The following is a 22,152-nucleotide window of genomic DNA, read 5'->3' as shown; positions in this document are numbered from 1 at the left end:
AGTTAAAGGTAACGAGGTTGATTCCAACATGGCAGCCTCCGGTTGCCAACTTTTTTTCACCACTGTTCTGTATCTAACGATTTTACTCTTGGTCGTGGTCAATGGTAAGTTTTAAAACGACTTGATTCGATTTTGATTTGTTTTCTGAAGCATCCACCTGACTTTTTTGTACGTTTTGCAGTCAGTTTCGATAACATTTTCGGGAAAATGTTGCTGCCCAGATTCCGGACATTAAACGTTACGCTGAACGATGCAGAGTTGCCTCCATCGGTCGCACTAAATACCGATTACCGACAACTCACGACATTTATCAACATCTATGCTGGTACTCAGCAAAGTCCACTTTTGGATGTAAAAGCTAGCAAGACTAGTTGTGCGTGAAACAGGTGTAAAGTTGTGCTTAGAAAAAGTGCAAGTATCCCCTATCTATGCCCTAGTTGAAACTAATGGGTGTACTGTAGATGTGTGACCTGATTGAAGATGGTCACCGATGGAGCGGTGATGACATCTGCAGGGAGTGCGTTCCATAGTCTGACTGCTGTGGGCATGAAGGAGAACTTGTGTAGATATCTTTTCATCATAGGCATAAAATAACAAACACCCTTGCATAAAATAACAAACACCCTTGTTGCATTACTTTGTGTGCTTTCAGATGCATAATAAAAGGCTTCAGCTGAGAGCATTTTATTACTTGAGCATGTTGAGTGAGAATTTACCTCTCACTAAAAAAAATATGTTACTTCAGAGGGAGCTGTTTCTAACAATAGTTTATATTATATAACACCCAAGCAGATCCTTGCCATTTGATTGGAGGATTGTCCGTCACGTGATAGCAAATAAAAGTACCATTGCACGCTGAGTCACTCACCGTGCTTTTTCGTTCCATCCGAAAAGTACCATTGCACGCTGCCAGCGGATGGAACGAAAAAGCTGAGTAAAAACATCACTGCGTGCGCGTGTCTTTGGTAACGCAGCAGGTGTTACTACTACAAGAAGGCATAGTAAAATTACTAGCATTCGGCTTCTACAGTTGAAATTGTTTGTTGAGTGAAAGTTGTATCTTTCAATCAAAATGACAAAGATCTACTTGGATGTTATATAAAACAAATAAAGAACGTTTTTCATTCGTGCAGTGGTGCGAATATGTTCATTCGTTGAAAGCTGGAATGTTCCATTCAACTCGGCTCCGCCTCGTTGAATAGAACATTCCATCTTTCAACTCATGAACATATTCGCACCATTGCACTCATAAACATTCATTATGTGTATACTATCAACTGCTCTCCATTGGTCGTAACCAAGTAATTTTTTTTTGCAGTTATTTTGAGAAATTAATAATAATAAACCGTTAAGGGTGTCGTGGCCGTGCGGATAAGAGCACCGAACTCGAGCTCTGGTGCTTCTGTTCAGCAGTGTGTAGGTTTGAATCCCAGTCGTGACACTTGTGTAATTGCTTCTCTCCACCCAGAGGTAAATGGGTACCTGTGAGGGCAGAGATGGTTCTTGTGATTGATTTTGCCGAGTAGCGCATATTAATGTTGCACAAGGCTGTATACTCCCCACCAGGGAGTTGAGATGGTTTAAGGAGTGAATTAAGGCCCAGTGACCAGGGGTAATAATGTGAAGCACTTTGGGACGCCCTCCGGGTGTGAAAAGCGCTATATAAAAACGGGTTATTATTATAATTATTAATTACCAATAGTGTCCAGTGCCTTTAAGGGGTAAATGTGCTAATTGAGTTGTATTCATCCTTTATGCAGATGGGAACAATGTTTCAGCTCGTCAAGTCCGGATGAGAATGGTAGAAGAACCGATAAACACAGGGTAAGATCATTTGTATTCTGAGTGAGAAGTCTCAAGTACAGAGCCTCGCATCAAGTGTCTTATGAGCTTGAACTCAAAAATTTGTTTTTAAATGAACCACGTACATACAAATTTTGACGTCACAAAATTGCAACAAACAATTCAGAACATTTGAAATGTGTTCATCTCAACTGTGAAACATTGTTGTATGGCATTCGCATTCCCAGGATCAAAACATGTTAACATAACTGTTTCCTGTCTGATAGTTATTTTCAACTCAGCAAAGTTCATTTTAACACTCTGAGTATTATTGGTTGTAGTCCGGTCACACTTGTGAGGTCGATCATCGACAGGTCATACCTGTGAGGTCAACCATCGACAGGTCATAACTGTGAGGTCAATCATACGGACCATACCTGTGAGGTTCATCATGAAAAGGTCATACATGTGAGTTCAATCATGGACAGGTCATACCTGTGAGGTCAATCATGGACTGGTCATACCTGTGAGGTCAATCATGGATGGGCCATACCTGTGAGGTCAATCATGGACAGGTCATACCTGTGAGGTCAATCATGGACAGGTCATACCTGTGATGTAAATCATGGACAAGTCATACCTATGATGTAAATCATGAACTGGTCTTACCTGTGAGGTTAATCATGGGCAGGTGGACCTGTGAGGTCAGTCATAAAAAGGTCATACATGTACCTATGAGGTCAATCATGGACCGTCTATACCTACAGACTTAAGCATGTAACTTAATATTCCTCTTTGTACATAGGCAAAACTATGATAACAACAATGAACCAGAGAGCCTTCAGCCGAAAGTCAAACCCTCCAATTTCTCAGGTAGGTTTTTTGTGAAGATTCTCATGCTCATATGAGATTTTAAATGGCGCCATAAACATTTATGTTGATTAGAGCGCTTTATAAATGTTCATTGAAATTATTGTTTGAGCATGAAGAATGGAGTGTTTGTCGTTGTACTATTTTGTCGCTTTGTCTTTATGGATATGTAAACTATAGATGTAAATTTGCACCGGGGATAAAGAATTTGGTTTTACCCATTTACATGATGTGTGTTAGCACTGTATACTCAGTACTTTCCCAAGCTCTGTGAAAAATCCCCAGGCATATTACTTGGGTGGGATTCAAACCCCGACCATTGCAATTTCTAGAGCAGTGTCTTACCAACTAAACCACTGAAATTGCCCGGTAGCTAGAGGCAGTTCAAATTCTATATAATTTTAGCAGCGGGTACTGCAACAGTTTTACAGATGAAAATTTGCATCAGGGATAAAGAATATTTCTTTTTGTTTTACCAACACCGATGAACATAAACCACAAGCATATAACTCGAGTGGACCACAACCGTTGCAATCCGAGAGTAGTGTCTTTCCAACTAGAGTGCCAACTTGTACACATTTAAGATGATACATTTGCATCGGGGATAAATAATATTAATTTTGGTTTTTACCCATACACCAACTTTATACTTTCCTGAGCCTTGTGAAAAAATGTGTAACAACCAAAATTAATATTGTACACATTGTAATTATCACTCATCTTTAGAAGAATTGTACATGTAAGACCACTTCAAGATTGGAGACCACTAACATCAGGGCTAGGATAGCTCACTGGGAAAGAGCCCCGGAAGGTTAATCTGGAGGTCGCAGGTTCATGTCCCACTACAGTTGATTTTTCTTTGTTCAACCCAAAATTAAACTATAGCCATTTTCGTATCCACGGCCTTGGCTTTGTTTTTCGACTTCAGGCTTTGTCCTCTCATCTGAAGCCCTGAGTGCAGATGCGAAGCACCGAGATTGTAAAAACAACTGCGGGGCTAAGCCAGTCTGAACCGAAAAGGGCATATCTTTTGTATGTTCCCCTATTAAATCAAAATGTGAACATCTTAAGTTAATAACGCTATTATTAATTTCTTGAACTGCAGGTCCTCCTCATCTGAAGAGATTGTACGGAAGATGCTTCTCAAAAATTATAGACTCGTAAGTCCAATTCAGCTGAAATATTATTGGCTCCCAGTTAAGTTGTTTACAAGTTATTAAATTCTTCTGTTATATTTCCAGGCTCAAACATGTCAATCTCCTGCTTATTTATCTGAACTTGTTCACCATTATTTCCCTACTCGGACTTTATGATCTCCTCAAGAGTCAACTTTCAACTACAAGAGCTTTTTCATTTTAGGGGGGCCACAGATCATTTTGTACGCTGCACCGTTTTTATGAAATAGTCTTCCTGTGCAATCGCCAGGCTAGTTCTTTACAATGTTTTAAGTCTCTGTTAAAAACTTATTTGTCTGAAGCTGCTTATTTGTAATTGTATATTTTACCGTTCTTTTTATGCACTTAGAGGCTTTTTGCATTAGGTGCGTTACAAATGTCTTTATCACTAATTAATATTTATTAGTGGTGATACTATATATAAGCCAATGCATAATGTTCATGGTTCTGATAATGTATATATATACCTGTAGTAGAAGCAATACACATGTTACATTTTGCTCTGGACTTTCAAATAGTCCAAATGTGTCTTTTTTACTCCCCCCCCCCCCCCCCACAAGGTACAAGTATGAGTTTTGTCCATTCCAGAATGTGACACAGCATGAGCAGAGTTTGAGATGGAACCCCTACAGTGGTGTTTTAGGGTAAGTAAGGTTTTTTTTTCAGTCTCTGAAATCTGTGAGTTTTACTGAAATGACTGAGGCCTGATCTGCCCCGGGTTTTGGCCTTGGTCCCCCGTCAAAGTGATCATGTAGACCTCCTTTGTAACAGAAGTGCCCCTTGCAAAATGAATATGCCCCTTGCATTCTCACAGATTATATTGTTTACTCGCTTTACTTTGCATAAATTACTCACTAAATTGTTTAGTTATCTGTGTCCCCATATTCCCTCCCGAACATGGGCCCAACTTCATAAAGCTGTTAAGCAGAAAATACTGCTTAGCAAATGTCCTTGCTAAGCATACAATTAGTGGGGCACCATTTGCAACAATGTAAACTTTAAGGAATTGTGTCTGTTACCAGTTTCTGTTCAGTAAGAAGTTCTTATGTTTACAGGCATTATTGAATTGGACCCTGGGGAGTGGTGTAGCAAGGTTCTGTTGGATTTGGGGTTGGGTGGGGGGAGGTGTGAAGTTGCTCAGTCGAGAATCTAATGTACAATGAGGTTTCTTTAACGTTCAATACTTCTTTTAACCTCTTCAGGGTATGGCAAGAGTGGAGCATAGAGAGGAACACCTTCAAGAAAATGTTGATGAAAGAAGGCGACGAGTGCGGTGAAAAAAACAGACAGGTTTCAGTAAGTGCTCATAAAAAAACTTGTGTTTAAAGGCAATGGACACTATTGGTAATTGTCGAAGACCAGTCTTCTCACTTGGTGTACCTCAACATACGCATAAAATAACAAACCTGTGATAATTTGAACTCAATCAGTCGTCAAAGTTGCGAGATAATAATGAAAGAAAAAACACCCTTGTCACACGAAGTTGTGTGTGTTCAGATGCTTGATTTCGAGACCTCAAATTCTCAACCTGAGGTCTTGAAATCAAATTCTTGGAAAATTACTTCTTTCTCGAAAACTATGGCACTTCAGAGGGAGCCGTTTCTCACAGTGATTCATACTATCAACCTCTCCCCATTACTCGTTACCATGTGAGGTTTTATGCTAATAAATATTTTGAGTAATTACCAATAGTGTCCACTGCCTTTAAGTCATGTAGTTTTTATTCATTTAAAATTTTGCAATTAATTTTTCAAATTTTCTTGTTTTATCTTCTCAAGTATTTTTATTCCCTTGTAATAATCGTGCAATTCAGCATCCAGCTGCGAATGTGTCTAATAAAATATTCTAGTGTAAGTTTCTGTAAGTAAATATTCCATGAATTTTCATAAGTTCAAAACTTTTTCATCCTGAGATCCCGTTTTTTCTTTCTTTCTCTCGATGTAGGTGCAACTAGCCTGTGGTGCCTTGAATTCCATAGTCAATGTGTCTGAGCCTTCTACCTGTGAATACGCCATGGTCTTTAACACCCCACTTGTCTGCCATAAGCATTCATTACTTGGTAAGTCTAGACTTTATCATATGACCAAGAAATAAAATAAAAACTGTTTTTGTAAAAGCGCCAAATTGCCAAAGGATAAAAGGCGTCGAAGAAAGAAGGGGAAAAGACAGAACGCATACAAAGACGACCAGCTTTGTAGACGGAAAAAGGTTGGTTTTGAGAGCACATTTGAAGGCTGGGACACTGTAGGAAATTCTGGTTATTCTAGAATTGTAAGAATCATGTCAGATTCCAGGCTGGTAATTACCGAGAGGTCTCTTTATGTGGCCCTGGTCTTGGCCTTGGTGCCCCTGGCCTTGGTGTCCTCTTGAAAGTTTCCTTAATTTTGTTTTGATTTTTCAATGGAAGTGCGCTTTTGCCCCCTCAAAGGTGAAAACCCAGGGCTGAAATTCTGCTGCTTCTGCTCAAGTACTGACAGGACTCGGTAGATTAGAAAAAAACAAGTGCAATGAGAGGAAATCCAAGCATGTTGTAAATTGGTTCAATACCAGAAAGATTTATTTGTATTACTATTGTGAATTTTATGTCCCCTTTCCAGTTTACCCAACACTACCCGGATCACTTCAGAGCAGATGGGACGAAATCGAGGGAGAATTATTCAATGAGGAAATAACACAGCAGGTGAGTTTGAACTCCCTGTGTACGCTTACACCAACGCACTGTATTGAACAGTATGTTTTAAAGGCTAAGTCTACCTTTGGTTTTTGGAATCGTTCGATTGTTTTAATCCTATGTAAATGGAGATGTATACAATTAAACTAATATGTGACTATTTCATTTGAAAAGGTGAGAGATTGTCGAAAATATTGAGAGATTTTGCCATGCAGGAAAAATAAAAATAGCAAGACGCAATCTGAGAAACACTTATATATGCAAATTAGGTCACTTATTGGTTGAAACTCTTGTCCCATTTTGGATATGTCATCAATAACAACCCAATAAAGAAGAATCAACGATAAAACAAACTTTTGCAATTTGTTCGACTCAAAAGTTTATATCGGGTCCTCTAAATCCCAAATAGTGATCGAAATCTGGAAAACACTTCTCAGACCTTGGATGTTTGGGGATTATTGACCAAAATATTGGCGGAGTACCTCACAGTTGTAAACAAATGACACAATGCATGTTTTCAGCTGTAAACCTGATTCATTTAAATCGCAGGGATACAAGAAGAAACTGGATAAAATCTTCCAAGAAGCCGGTCTGATCATGGATCCAGTAAAGAAAGAGCTGCATAAACACCCTGAGAAAAGCAACACACATGACGGACCACAGGGTGATCACTTTGACTCATTGGAGTCCTGCTCAGTGGTAAGACATTTTGGGTCTTAGTAATACTTAAAAGCACTGGACACTATTGGTAATTACTCAAAATAGTTGTTGGCATAAAAACTTACTTGGTTACAAGCAATGGCGAGCTGCTGATGGTATAAAACATTGTGAAAAATAGCTCCCCCAGAAGACTTCAGCTGAAGTCTTTTCTTATGCATCTGTAAGCACACAAACAACAAGGGTGTTATGCTTTCATTCATCTCTTGCAACCTTTCTAGTGCCTTTAAACACAAAGATTTGTTACAAGAAAAGAGGTGGTCCGAGTTGTGTCATCTCAAGGACACTTTCTCAGAGGACGGAGAGAAAGGCTTAGGAGGGGGGGGGGGTGTTTCCTCGGGGTTGGCATGGAGGCCTAGCGGATAGAAGCAGTGCTTGAGGTTCCACTCTCTAACCATACCTTTGGGGTTGTTTTTGTTTCTTCTTCACTGATCACAGGCATATCAAGCACTTCAGGATGAAATTAAGACACTCAAAGCTCAATTAGAACAGCAAGGAAAGGGTAAGATGTGAGACTCGTCAGTTCAAGTACATGAAATACATTGCCAATGTTTTAATCTTAATGTCAATTTCTTACGTTATTTTAATAACTTTTTTAGTCAAAAATATTTATGTATTTTGTTTTGCTTTGACAGATGGTGAAAATGGTCCATTGTTCAACTTGGATAATATTTATACCTGAGGCTGATTAGTAATGAAGTAGTAAAAGGATGCATGCCTTTCATTTTGTCGTAGACCTTTTTTTAAATGCTGCTGCCATCTTTTTATGTTCCTTGTATTCAACAACAGTTAGAAATGCATACTTTTAAAAATTGAGGGGCCAGATTATAAATGTCTTTCAAGCCTCACTATGTAGGAAACTTTGCATGGTTGAAATACGATATAGTAAGGTTTGCAGTAACACCATGTAATGAGTTAGGGTGGTTCTGAAAAGAACTGTTGGTTTCAACTTGACGTTTTGATCAGTATGCACTTCATTCTGGCGTCTTTGAATATGAGAATATTGAAATGGCAGTGCTATGAAAAGGGTCTGAAGTGCATGCATAAATGGACTGCATGGATAAGTTGCTTAATCAGAAATAATTTGGAATACAGGATTTATGTATAGTTAAAAACATTAAGTGCCCAAAGGGACAGAAACAAACGAGGAATTTACCATCTTCGTTTATAAATTTAAGTAATAATTTGTCAATAAATAGCTCATCCCTTTAGGGCCCGATTCTATAAAAGCCTTTAAGCACAAAAACTTTCTGAGCACAGAAAATCATTGCTTTACAGAAACGGTTTTGTTTGTGCGCCCCACTGAAATGACATAATACGCACAATAAGGTCTATTTTCACATGTGTAAGAAGAACATGGACTAAAAGTTATTTTTTCTTTTTGCCAAATTGAGCCTCATTCCAAATGAGGAGTTTATTATTTGAACATGTCCAACAATTTCATATGGATGTTCTTAACCTGTTTTGAATTAATAGTCGCATTGGTCACAACATGTTCTTGTACATTCTAAACGTGAATTTTGGAATGATGTATATTCTCTGAGAAAACAGTATGGTGGTATGTTGTTTATCCAAATTTTATTTTTGTTGTTTAAAACAACTATTAACACGTTCTGACGACAAATATAATTCTTCAGTTACCTGTTGTTTTTAAAGAACGTATCTCTTTCCCAATTTATTTGAACTATTCTTTTCTGCTTTTTTCTAATACAATTTCAAAATCCATTTTTTTTTAATTGTGCCTTAGAAAACGACGGGGACAATTTTTACAGTTTTCTCCCAAAACAATTTTTGTATTTGGATATTGCAATATTTATAGAAAAAAAAGTATTAGTGGTGAGAGGATATTAGTTAATGTACAAAGTGGCAGAAGCTGTGGCACATTGTAACCAAAAGTATATATAAACGAGCTCAAAGGTGTATTATGTGAAGTTTTGTCCACGTTGTTTTTTTTTTTTTTTTAAATGCATTTCGTGACTGTGTTTCATTTACCTTGTATGTTTGACAGGGCCCAATCTCAAAGAGCTGCTTTAAGCACAAAAAGTAGCTAAGCACAACCAAATTATGCTTACCATAATAAGGTTACCAGCCAAAGTACCATGTCACAATTTGTGATTGGTATCCTGCTTATTTTTGCGTAGCAGAAAGATAGGTATTGTTTGAAGCTTTGCATGGTGTGGAGAAATAAGAAGAAACTATTAATTAATAGTAAATTTATGGGTTCAACCATGTGTAAATATCTTTTGAGTGAGTGTTGGCTCTGAAAAGAGCCGGTTTGGTTTGGTCTCGGAGCCAACAGTCACTCAAAAGAGATTTACACATGGTTGAACCCGCAAATTTACTATTTATTTAATAAAGTTTCTCCTTAGCAGAAAGATTTTAAGTATATTCAGCTTTATGAAATTGGGCCCGGGATATAACATGTAAATTGGCTAAGTAAACAGCTTTCCGTTATTTTTTTTCTGGGTTTAAAAATGGAAAGTGAGCAGAGTCTGCTAGTGTTGCTTCACTGGCATTTTTATAGGAAGTGAATGTGAAGGTCGGGGCTTGTGAGTGCGCCATTGTAAACAGATTGAATTTGCATAGACCTTATCGCAAATACCAATGCGCATGCGCAGACTGTTGAATGAGGTGCATTCTGTCAGAAACGCTTCTCGGATTATGTTTTCCTACGTGGACATATTGCTCCGGATGTTCGCTGCTGTCTCAAAAACGCAACAAAATTTTGAAATGAAATGTTCACATGTAAGTTTTATTTGTAAAACATCGACATTTAGGACTAAAACAATCGAACGGTTCAAGAAACCAAACATGCCAAATAATCATTGGTGTTTTGGTATATAGCTATCTTGAAATTCAGGTGCACAAGGGAGAGTTAGATTAACGGCTTGTTGGGTATTAACATGGGTTTTATCTTCCGGCAGCTCGTTACTCGTTAGGCTTGCCATTGAGCACAGTGTCAAGGGAAACCCTACCAAATGAAGAGGTTAATTTCTGAAATCAATACAGTTCATACAATGGTAAGATTTGAATGTCTGTATCTTGCCTGTTTTAAATTGTTGTAAATTTGCCGCCATCTTTGATGTAGCACAAAATAAAAGTGCATTGCTCTTCACGCGTGCACCGTCATCAAAGATTGCGACCAATGAGGAAAATTACAATCCATCTATGTCGTGTATTAGGCATGCAGTGAAGCTCCCATGTTATTGTGGGGAGAAATAAAAAGTAAAAAAACACATGAAAATCAAAGGGTCGTTTTTCTATTTCAGTCTACAAAATGGTTTATTGCTAATAATAATATTTATAAAACTATGGACCTTTGGGCAAGGGGATAGTACCTAAACTTTGTTTACATCTTTTCTTAGCAAACATTAAGTTTGGCTGATTTAGTAGATAAGAAAATACTTACTGCTTATTTAGAATACTAGTCTTCGTCGTGTAATTTTTAGTCAGTTACTAGGTTTACAAAGAAAAGACAGTTGGGGACGGGTGGTAGCAAAATAAACGCAGTGACAGTCAGATAGGGCAAAGTTAACCAACACATAATATGTGTTCGATTGGTGACAACAACATTAACACACAATGTTATTATTTCCTTTTTACCCACTTTTTTTACCATTCATTTTGTGTGTAGGAAACCTAAGCTTTCGAACTTGGGTTGTCTGTGTAATTAGCAGTGTTCCTATGCGCCAGGGTGTCATAATTGACAGACATGGCGCACTAAAAATTTTAAATGTTATTATTTATTTGTTATTAAAGCATGATCGTCAGTTGGTTACTTCTAAGTTGCCTGTAAAAAGTTTCGTGTGACAAGGTCCTAAGGATGAAGTCATACAAACAAAGCGGAATTCAATACTAGGTCCTATTTCCTGTTTTCACTTTAAACAAGATTTGGTTGTTGTATGACTTTCAGGTCATGCACGTACAACACGAAACAAGAAACCTTGTACATGTTATAAGCGGAAAATGTTGTTTAATTTCAGTGAAAAGTGATGTCAACAACACCCCCGTTTCGATCACGTGAGCCACTTCCACTTTGTATGTCACTCTAATGTAGAAAACGAACACACAAGGGGTCATCCAGAAATGTCTTCTTCTTTTTTTCTTCCCCACCCCCCTCGAAATTTTGGGTTCGTGTGTCAAGAGAAATAACTGAAAATCGAAACTTAGTTTGTTGATGTGGGACGAAAACTCCAGTTTGGGAAGACCAGCACCTTTGGGCTAGGATAATAGTAACAAATGAAAAAGGGTACCCGGCTGGCCAATTTCATTCATGAAAAGTAAAAGTAGGTTGTTTTTAAGCCAGCCAACAGTTGAAAACTACTGATGTTGGAGATCTTTGATCTATACAGGCCTACGTGGTTCATTTTGAGTCAGAACTTCGGTACAAGATTGTGAAACCATTCATTATGTAAACGTCGAGATTTGGATGGGTGGGCAGGGTGGGTGGTGTGGGTCAAAGCATTATCGACGAAAATATAATATTTTTAACATTGAGTAAAGTGCGAACGAATAAGCCCTTGCATGTTAAATTGGTGTATACCACTGTCCCTTTAAAGGCACTGGACACCTTTGGTATTGCCAAAGACCAGTCTTCGCACATGGTGTATCTCAACATAATATATAAGCGTAAAATAACAAACCCGTGAAAGTTTGACCTCAATTATTCGTCGAAATTGCGAGAGAATAATGTGGCACATGGTTGTGTGATTTCAGATACCTTGAAGTCGAGACCTCAGAATTCAATTCAAATATTTTAATGAGAAAATACTTCTTTCTCAAAAACTACGTTACTTCAGAGGGAGCCTTTTCTCACAATGTTTTATACTATCAACAGCTCTCCATTGCTGAAACCATTTGGACAAACACATGTGTTCAACATTAACTACTTTTTCCTTCTTTCCTTCATCTATTGTCTTTTCCGTGCTCCTTCTCAAGGTATGCACGCCTTGGTTTGCATTTTAATCTCCCCCTTCGCCTCCAGAGATTTCAGCTTGTTATACTCAAAGATAAAATCATGTCTGGTTGTCTGGTACTCGAAGTCCATGTCTTCGTAATAGTGATGAGGCACTCGGACACCGTTCGGGCCTTCGTTGAACGGGTAGAACCCGTACAGGGTTATGTTAGTGCAGAATGTTCTAGCCACTGCAAACATGTCCAGGCCGAGTGTGGCGAACCCTTCAATGCCAAATTCTCTGAGAGTGGTGAAAAAATGAGATGGAGGGTAATACATATTGGTCGCTTAAAACAAGAAAGAAAAACCCATTGCATTGAGGAGAGTTGCTCGGGCAGAGAAGTATAGGGAGGATTAGAGACGCCGCCAGGGATCTCCCCTGCGGTCGACATGATGATACTTGTTTATAAGAATCTAATGTGCCCAATTTCATGAGGGGCTTTGTGCACAAAAAATAGCTAAGCACAACAAAGGTATGCTAATTTTAAAAGATATGGTTACCAACGATTATATCATTCTTTAACGATCTGTGACTGATATCCTGCTCACACGCATAGCAGAAAATGGTCAAGCATCGTTTTTGTTACTTAAATTTTAGGTTGTCTCACTTTGGTAAAAGACTCTAAATTTGACCACACAATTATTTAGTTGGTGAGAGCGTTTCCCTCCCCGAAAACAATTGAATCTGAAGAAACGATTCTGGGGGTGGGGGGGGGGGGGGGGAGCCGTAAACTACGTGAAACTAAAGTGTTTGGAAAAACAGAATTGCACAGATTTACAGTTCCATATTATGGTTGGGACCAACTGGGTCTCGGAAGTTCAAACACGCGTGAGAATGGCACTGCTTGTTGAACAGTAATGTGCACGCAAAGTTAAAATTTCATTTAAAACTAAAAGTACAATTGTTGACCGTCTTACTTCTCTATGCTGATGGACTTCCAGCTATAAGCCATGTGAACATCCATGTACTGATGATCAATCAGTTTCTCAGTCAGTTTGCGAATGGTCTCCCTCTGGTACAGTTTACCGAGAGATTTGGGATACCACAAAATGGAATTCTTCAGCATCTTGATGCGCTCCAGGAGAATCCTATTGTCCAAGTTTGTTGGTCCGCTCTGGACAATCGAGGAGTACATCCTGTTTAGCATCTCTAAGTTGAATGCCGTGATCTGAGTCCGTCTGCCCACGTCTGATTGGTAGCCGTCCACTGGGGCAAGGTTAGCCCGCATGATGAAGTCATGCTCATCAATATCCGGACCGCATCCACTCCGGGAGAGTATACCCCCGTTGCCCACGATGGCACACGAAGCTTGCCGTGGAATGAGGTACATGTCCGGGTAGTGTTCGTCCATGATGCACCGGTCAATGTCCCGGAAGGGCGGGAGGATCTCGTCTGGGGGCTCCGGGACGTAGATGATGGGGTATGCGGTCTGGCGGAACTTCATGTAGTTGGTGGGAACCTTGGCGCGGTAGACTAGAACGGCTTTGTCCAGGGAGTAGCAATCTCCACCTAAACCACTGTATATAAAATGTAAAACGTCTCTATCAAATTTTAACTACCTTTCAGTGTATGATCCATGTATAACCAGGCCTGTATGCTTAGTTTTAGAAAGGGTAAGGGCACCGAGGCATTTTCTCCTTGATAATGAGGAAATTTCTACTGAAGGACACCAGGACAATACCCGGGAGGGGGAGGGGCATGGAGACAATCGCCTTCGCTGCCTCCCTGTATCAGGCCCGCGGAACCGTTGTATTAAATCAAGAACATGACAATCTAATAACTTGTGTTTCAAATGTTAAGGTAACTTAAGGAAATAAAGGTTGTAGAATATTGACAACAACTTCCATTGCACATGATTGTGATTTTGTCTCTTTACAACCTGACCATTCTCCTACTGACATCATACCTAGGTTGACCATCTTTTCAGATGACACATAAAAGTAGACCTGTAAAGACCCATGTTGTTCGTCAGATATTAATTCGTTTTGTAGGCCTAAGCGAGAAGTTTTTAAATACACCATTCGTTCTGTAACAAAAAGTCGGTTTGTATAATTGAGCCTCGTCCTAAACGATCGACGCAAGCTTAACCTTTCGTGACAGCAGAAGCCTTTAAAGTTGCCTGTGATCGTTTTCGAACCCACGACTTCGGCTCCAGCTTGGCCCCGCGGTTGTTTTTTATAATTGCACGTGCTTTGCGTAATTGTGCTCAGGGCTCCGTACAGACGACAGTACGGAGCCTGAAGCTGAATCCAAAGCGTTAGCCGTGGATTCGAGAAGGGCCTATTATTGTTGTAAATGCCTGTTGTACAAAGTACTTACGTCATACACACTTGCTTGCAGTGTAGCGAGACTGGGACCACCTTTTGAGTGGGCGGATCATCATCCTTCCGAGGGAGGACCTCGATGATCTGTGGCGTTACTTTAACACGGGCCAACCCCTTCCCTGGACGTCCATTTCTGTGGATGATGAGAGTGCTCTTGGTTGCTGCATAGCGACGGCCTAGAAAGTGTGTATTGGTCAACGTTATGATGGCCACCAGGCTAACTAAGGCTGCTACTGTCGACAGTCTCGTTGTTCGGGATCGCATGATGGCTGCAGTATCGGGAAGGGTTGGACTCTGCTCCTTGTGAATTATGAAGACCTGCACTCACGAAGATAACAACAACACGTCAAAAATGCACACATTCTTAACCATGCATCCCTGTCATCTTTTGTTCTTTTCATTGTCCCTGTACTCAAGATTTTCCCATTGAGTTTGTACACCTAATTCTTGTGGAGCACCCGGTCTTTAAAATTTCCCTATGGAGTCATTTTATTTTCCTATTTTTTGTTTGTCCTTGTTCCGGAAGATACCGAATATGAGAGCACTCACGAGCAATGACATCTTGGGACCAGGCAACGTAACTCGAAAGAAGAAAAAATGTATAAAGAGTGCACTTCTGATTTATCTTGGTACTTTGTTCATTCTGTGATGGCTTGTTTTTAATATACCAAAGTTTCGAGGAGGAGGCATCAGATTAATACTTTTTTGTGATGGCCTTTACAATCTGAAAGCTCTTTGAGTATTGAGGTTGACAGTGACGACTTGAAGGGGAAAAAAATAAGCAGCTTTAAGACCAAGTCCATATTTTATTTTACACCAGAATATTATGCCGTGTCCGAAACGGTGACTTCGGCTACAGCTACGGCTAGACCAGGGCGTCTGCCTATTCTTCAGTCAGACCCGCTGCAAAAAAAAAGATTACACAGTTTGCATGACATCGATTTATATTTTAAAAATATAAATTAAACGCCCACTGAGCGATAAACTGCAAACGGGAAATTGGTTTTCTCGTCAAATAATTATGACTGTGTAAGATTTGAGACATTGCATGGTGATGTATCAATATATAGGCCTATTTGGTTTGCGGTAACACCATGTGAGTATCTACTTCCTATGTAGAGTTTGTTCTTAGAGAACAGCTGTCTTGCTTTATTCTACTACTGTCTTGCTTTATTCTACTACCGCGGAGTAGATGTTCGGGTGTTCGGGAGACTTCTCAGTTCTGAAAAGAACTGTCCTGATTTGTACCTAAATACCCGGGCGGATGTTATAGAAAATAGGCTGGGACTATACTACTTGAGCTTACAGGATTGTGATTAACTGTACTAGATTGGTCTCAACGTTTCGACTAGCTTGATCTAGTCATCGTCGGGAGACTGAAATATGATGTTTCAGACAAAAAATATTTCGAGGGATGTTTTCTATAACTAGCATCATTAGACCGTGTAAGTTTTGTATAAATCTTTGATCTTAGACTAGTTTTTGTTCTTTTAATCCATCATTCCATGTCTCCACAGGTTGAAGAGACTGTCACTCTAACATAGGCCAGCCAAGCCATAGTTGCGATAAATGCATATTATTTAATGAATTTGTGCTCATGACTAAATATTATGCAAAACGAAAGTTAGAGTGCCGTTTGGGGAAAAAACGAATCTAATGTGTTCTAAGAATTCGCAACATTAGTGTTTGTTTTATTAACCAGTGCGGTTGTATACTTCCTTAAATCAATACTGTAATGTAGGGGCAATATAGGACCTTTCACTTTCACAAGTATGTTTCAAGGACACATCTTGGCTCATTGTCCAAGGCTCTGCTTACTGCGGAATCATTAAGGAGCCCCCATGGACCAATTTCATATTGCTGCTTAAAAGCAAGTTTTCGTGCTTACTGTCGCAGAGAAATTTGCTAAGGTGTAAACGTTTTTCACAACAGCCATCTTGCTAGTTCACCATGGATTTGCATTTTGACGTTATTCATTTTCGTGGAGTAAGCACTGGAAGCCTAACATCCATTTCGTCGTAAATGCTTACGGATATAGCATCGCTATGAAATGGACATCGCACAGATAAGCACAACACCAGCCGTTAAGCATTTCTATGAAACCACGGTCCGTGCATGTAAAGCACGCGAACCATTACGGACCGTAAACGCTTAATTCCGGGGGAAGCATTCCCTCAAAATTGGGTCCAGACGATCGTCTTATAAAGCCATTTAAAATTCATAGTTCCCAAAAAAATAAAATAGTAAATGAATTACACATACCTTTTTTCTATCACAAATTAATTATTCTGCATCATTCGTGATCTAGCTTTAGACGTCAAACCTCGTTAAAACGTACCATTTCAATCCACACACGGGTACTACCTTATCGTCGCCATGTTTGCTTGTTTGTGTGTTTGTTTGTTTTGGTCAAAGTCCAAAGTTGTTGAACCAACATGGCAGGCCCGTAGGTAAATGATTAACACGATATCGTTTCAGAAGATTGTGTACGTTCAATGAATAATTTAGTAATGTTAAGTTATTAGAGCCACTCGCTGGAAGGACGAAAGCATAACATATACATAGCGCAACGGTTGAGACAAGGTGCGTTTTGAAAGGTGCGTTTTGAAAGAAAGGCGCGCAGTTCAAAATGCCAGTTACTTGTAATCATTGCCTTTAACATTTGTTGCAATCGTTTGGAGTTTTTTTAAGGGAGTTTTATGCTTGAAGTATTAATGTACGATGGGTCTTCGAGTGGATTGTTTTATATAAATTTTAGAAAAGAACGAATAATGAGCTAGTTAACCAACGTCATCATCGCAATAATCTTGGCAGCGCCGTTTTGGGAATCTTTATATCCTAACTTTTTATTACCTGTCCAGAAATACAGCTCAATTATTGGTCATCGAACTTGCAAGAGAATAGTTACAGAAAAACACCCTTGTTGCACAAATGTGTGTGCTTTTAGGTGCAAGATAAAAGGCTTTAATAGTCTTTTATTATTTGAGTGAGAAATGAACTCTTTCGCAAAAACGTTACTTCAGAGGGAGATGTTTCTCAAAATGTTTTATACTTATCAATATAGCTTTCCATTGCTCGTAATACCGAGTAAGTTTTTATGCTAACAATTATTTTGAGTAAGTACCAATAGTGTATAGTGCTTTTAACTGTCGAAACAATCATATTTCAGTATTATTTTATGATATGCCTTTTATACCAAGTTTCAATATTAGGCGGAAGAGGATGTTTTAGCAGTTCTCAACACGCAAAATGGAAAGTTTCACCATATACGCGGATGTAGTTTGTATGACTTCACCTTACTGTGGCGTTTCTGCATAAATGAGAAAGTGCCCCGAGGAAATGCCATCATTTTAGATCGACTGCTCAACCAATACAGATCGTATAAATAAACCAACACTTTTAAATGGTAACACAACGTTCAACAAAGATGGGCGAAGCACGTTCAAGACTTGTATGGTCGCTGTTTTTGTTATTCGTGATTTTTAATGAGGGGCAACTAGTAAGCGGTGACGGCAACATCCCTACCGGTCTGTGCGAGAGAATCTTCGTCGATGCCGATCCAAAGTACGTTGGGTTCGTTCAGCTAGGCGGTGCTTACACTCTCCAGCCGTTCACATGGTCAGATTTCCCCGTGTTCAAACACGAGCAGCATAATCTGTTTTTCCACTTTGACCGTACCAAGAGGCAGATGCTGATCGGTTCCGGGGAAGGGGAGTTGGCAGGGCTCGGTGCAACCACGAGGTCATTCTCAGACACAAATTGGCTTTCTCGTGGTTTGACACCGTTTCACAACGTGATCGACAGGTGGTTTTACTATGATTACGTCAGAGGGGGTAACTTTTACGTCAGTTCGAACGCATTGGGTCCTCGGTGCATACCAGACGACGTACAGTTTAGACCATGCAGTTCTGGGATATTTGCATTCAACAAAGTCATCATTCAGGACCTGGACGATGGACAGTTCGTTCACTTCAATCAACTCAATTATTACTACGAGCGGTTAGCTGGTGTTTATCGGTACTCACGTCCGGTGTACTTGCGTGGAGGCCCCGGAGCATCTACGGCGTACCTCTACTATTCCGAGTCTTTCTCCGGGTGGGTTGTTGGGCCGGATTACAACTCCGATGCCGTCTTTGTGTACGTAACCACCAGAGTCCTTCGGCCGGAATTCATAACAGGAACATGGTACGTCTACACAAGCAATCGATTCCAACCGAACTATGAGATTTCGCTGGACTGCCGTGGAACACTAACAAATCTGACTTGTGCGGAACACAACCCCTGCACAAATAACGGAACCTGTCATCAGAAGAACGGTGATGCGGCAATAATGTGCGAGTGCGCTACATACTTCACCGGTCAGTTCTGTGAAAAAATACAACACCAAGTGTGCCCAAGCCTCCAAGATGTCACAACTAACGCAATCTTATGGGACACTAGTAGGATCGACGGGGCACTAGCAACCTGGTTCTGCCAGGAGGGTTACTCTCCAAGCTATTATTTCGCCGTGTGTCGTGGCCCGACAGCAGGTGTAATCTCACCCTTGGACACCGGCGAGTGGATTTCTGACGGCTCGTGCTCGAAGACCACCACACCACCGATGATCGCAACCACTATGCCGAGTTGGTCAAGTTGGAACAGTTGGAACAGTTGGAACAGTTGGAACAGTTGGAACAGTTGGAACAGTTGGAACAGTTGGAACAGTTGGAACAGTTGGAACAGTTGGAACAGTTGGAACAGTTGGAACAGTTGGAACAGTTGGAACAGTTGGTCGAGCTGGAACGGTTGGTCGAGCTGGAGAGACCGCAACAGAGATGATTCTGATGAGTCGGCGGAGCCATCAGGTCTGTGGATATTCACACTTGTGCTTGTCTTGACCGTGACTCTGGTTTTACCCTTTGTCGTTTACGGAGTCCTGAAATGCAAAGAAGAACCCGATGAACCAGAAAGAGAAACACTTGAGATGGTAACTGTATCTATCCCAGAGCCTTCCCAAGACCAAGACCAAGGCCAAGACCAAGACAAGCACGCTGTTGGGGACTTAGTCACCGGTTCCTCTCAACCAGAAGACGGCAACGCGCAAGCCAAGCAGAAACGAAAGAGATCACGACGTCGTGTAAGAAATGTCAGCCTTGCCAGGATCCTGTCCATTAGTTCCTTCTGCTCATTGTGGTTTTATCTTCCTTGGGTGGCAGTTTGTTTTTCGACATCATGCGGCACTTATAGTTCAAGTATGATAGTGTTGGCCGTTTTCGGTATCATCTGTATGCCTTGTGCATATCTGTTAATGCTTCTTGAGTCGATCCGCGCCAGGGAAAAAGTATACCTGAGCAAATTGGGAGAAGCCGGCACAGTCGGTAGGCTTGTCTCTCAGATGCGTCAGGCTCAACCCATAATTTCCTGGATTGCCACGTGCTACCACTTCGAGACACGGACGAGGACAGTGTACTACACGGACGCGCAAGGCAACTCTCAGTCCCGCATTGAAACATACCAAGAGAAAGTTGTAACCCATCGGGACTTCAAGACCTTCGTTTTCAACTTCTGGTCGGACGAATCCGCTGAGAAGATGGAGGGAATCAGTAAGTTCGGCGTCACGAGAATACGTCTGGACAAATGCATTTCACCCGGTGATATTGAGACAAGTACGGTTTACTATTCCCAATTGGAAGAGTTCAGGAAAAGAAACGAGCACATGGACACGTATATGGACGTCGAGGTGGATAATGGCGTGCCTGGATTCGAGAAGCGAGTGGCGGCTTTCGTAGGCGAGAACACGGCCCCGTGGTGGATGAAACTGCGCTTTTTCGTCCTCGCAACGGTCCTCGGACTCACTTGGCCCTACCGTTGGTACTTCAGGGCGAAAACGGGCAAGACATACTACTCCATCGTCAAAACGTTCTACATGTCTCAACCGGCGATGGGTGACGTCAATCTTTACGACGTCGCAATTGGGGAAAAATCTGAAAGAGATGTGCGCAAGAACTTGCCAGTTTCGGTTGAAGCCTCTGCCCGTACTCGGATCGTTGAATCGTCGGACGACGACAGCGAGGACGAAACTTCTATTGATGTCGGTGTCAGTGGTCCCTCTGTGCGTGTCGCCTTTTAAACTGTCTGGGTAGTTTCTTCTAAATGTACCTCGTATTGGTTTTACCTTGTTACACAGATGTGTGTAAAGTACTGTATTAAGCCCGGTTCATACTTCCTGCGAATGCGAATGCGAAGCGAATTTGACGTGAATTTGACGTCACAACTATCCTTTCGCAGCAATATTCGCAAGTGAGTTGCCCAGAGCTGAACTGCTGCGAATATTCGTAATATTCGCATATTAATCGGTTGGGATTCGAACACACAATCTTTGCAGATGTCTTACCAAATAGACCACCGAGATTTCCCGGTATAGAGGCAGTTCCAATCCTATCAGCGGGTACCGCAATGATAATAGTAAAATAATTACTGTATATTCCCGAAGCAAATTAATATCAACTAAAGATAATATATATCTTCTCGACGGTTTTTTGTTCACATTATTATTTCATGTTAACTAGTTTTTAACTTTATTACTATTGAAGCGAAAAACTTTAAAGACGGAGGGCATTGTCAGTAAACCAGGCAACTTTTACCGGCAACTTGGAGGCAACCAACTGCAGTGGATGCCATGTGCTATAGCATGAAGATTGTCTTTTGATCCCCAAAGACACCTTTTATATGTAAACATTCAACGAACTCGGGAAAGTACTAAGTGTCGGTGTATGGGTAAAAAAGAAAAATTACCCTTTGCCAAAATACAGGATTCGAACTGTCTGTAGCTGCCGGGCAATCTCGGTAATCTAGTTGGTAATACACTGCTCTAGAATTGCTATGGGCGTGGATTCGACTCCTACCCGAGTAATATGCCTGTGGTGGGTTTTTTTTTTCGCTGGACTCGGGAAAGTACTGAGTATACATTGCTAACACGCATCGGTATATGGGTAAAAAGCACAAATTTATAAAAATGAGGATTCCTTTTTTATTGGCTTTTGCCTTGCCTAAAATTGCCTCGAGTGACAATTGCCTAATTTTATACACTCAGCCTGTAAGCACAACAAAACTTGCTAAGCGCAACAAATATTGTTAAGCAGAAACTATATATAAGGTTCAATAACTGTTGTCCATCATGGGATGTTAATTGCTAATAGATTAAAAATTAATATAGGTTTTCTCGGTCATTTTCGCCAAAGTACAGCCAATTTCCATGCGATCGAATTCAAGTGGTTTTGCCAGACCAGTTGTTCCCGTGAAGCAAATTCAGAATTCATGCATTCAATTTCGTTATATGTTATTGAATTCCTTTAGCAATGTGTTCAATTTAGCATAACAATAACATTCAATTTAGCAAAGCTGGTTGGACTTAAAAAGCTCCTGCGAATGTTAATGCTGTTTTGTTAAATGTTAAGTTACATTACTTTTGCACAGGTTCAAAACAAATTGAATGGCCGATTTAAGCAGCATTCATTTTTGCGCGAAATAGAATGGTTTGGTGGTTAAATTGGCTTCTCATTTGGCGAATTTGACAAAGAACACCTAATAGAGAATTAAGTCGTTGCTGACTGCATACTACCAATATTAAAAGTATACCATTAATTATATAGTTTGCTTTTTATATAAACCTGCTTGTG

At 40.3% G+C, this 22,152-nt stretch overlaps 2 protein-coding genes across 2 annotated transcripts; one reads left to right on the top strand and one right to left on the bottom strand.

Annotated features, from left to right (window-relative positions):
• Nucleotides 1-22: 22 nt before the first annotated feature.
• Nucleotides 23-9,146, top strand: LOC117292315 (N-acetylglucosamine-1-phosphotransferase subunit gamma-like). Its single transcript, XM_033774336.1, has 11 exons — nt 23-104; nt 1,761-1,824; nt 2,588-2,655; nt 3,758-3,812; nt 4,388-4,471; nt 5,030-5,123; nt 5,772-5,886; nt 6,425-6,507; nt 7,048-7,197; nt 7,654-7,717; nt 7,851-9,146. Exons 1-11 carry the CDS (start codon nt 29-31, stop codon nt 7,895-7,897), a joined length of 900 nt encoding a protein of 299 aa, XP_033630227.1. The 5' UTR covers nt 23-28; the 3' UTR covers nt 7,898-9,146.
• Nucleotides 9,147-11,998: 2,852 nt separating this feature from the next.
• On the bottom strand, nt 11,999-15,324 carry LOC117292698 (alpha-2,8-sialyltransferase 8B-like). The gene is made up of 3 exons (XM_033774836.1): nt 14,490-15,324; nt 13,088-13,687; nt 11,999-12,410 (listed from the first exon to the last, which is right to left on the bottom strand). The coding sequence occupies exons 1-3, from the start codon at nt 14,756-14,758 to the stop codon at nt 12,149-12,151; spliced, it is 1,131 nt and encodes a 376-aa protein (XP_033630727.1). The 5' UTR covers nt 14,759-15,324; the 3' UTR covers nt 11,999-12,148.
• Nucleotides 15,325-22,152: the final 6,828 nt, after the last annotated feature.

This window comes from Asterias rubens, chromosome 7, assembly GCF_902459465.1.
Source record: "Asterias rubens chromosome 7, eAstRub1.3, whole genome shotgun sequence".
In the NCBI taxonomy this organism is placed as follows: Eukaryota; Metazoa; Echinodermata; class Asteroidea; order Forcipulatida; family Asteriidae; genus Asterias; species Asterias rubens.
Note: the sequence above shows the minus strand (reverse complement) of the source record. Positions and strands in the feature narration are given on the sequence as shown.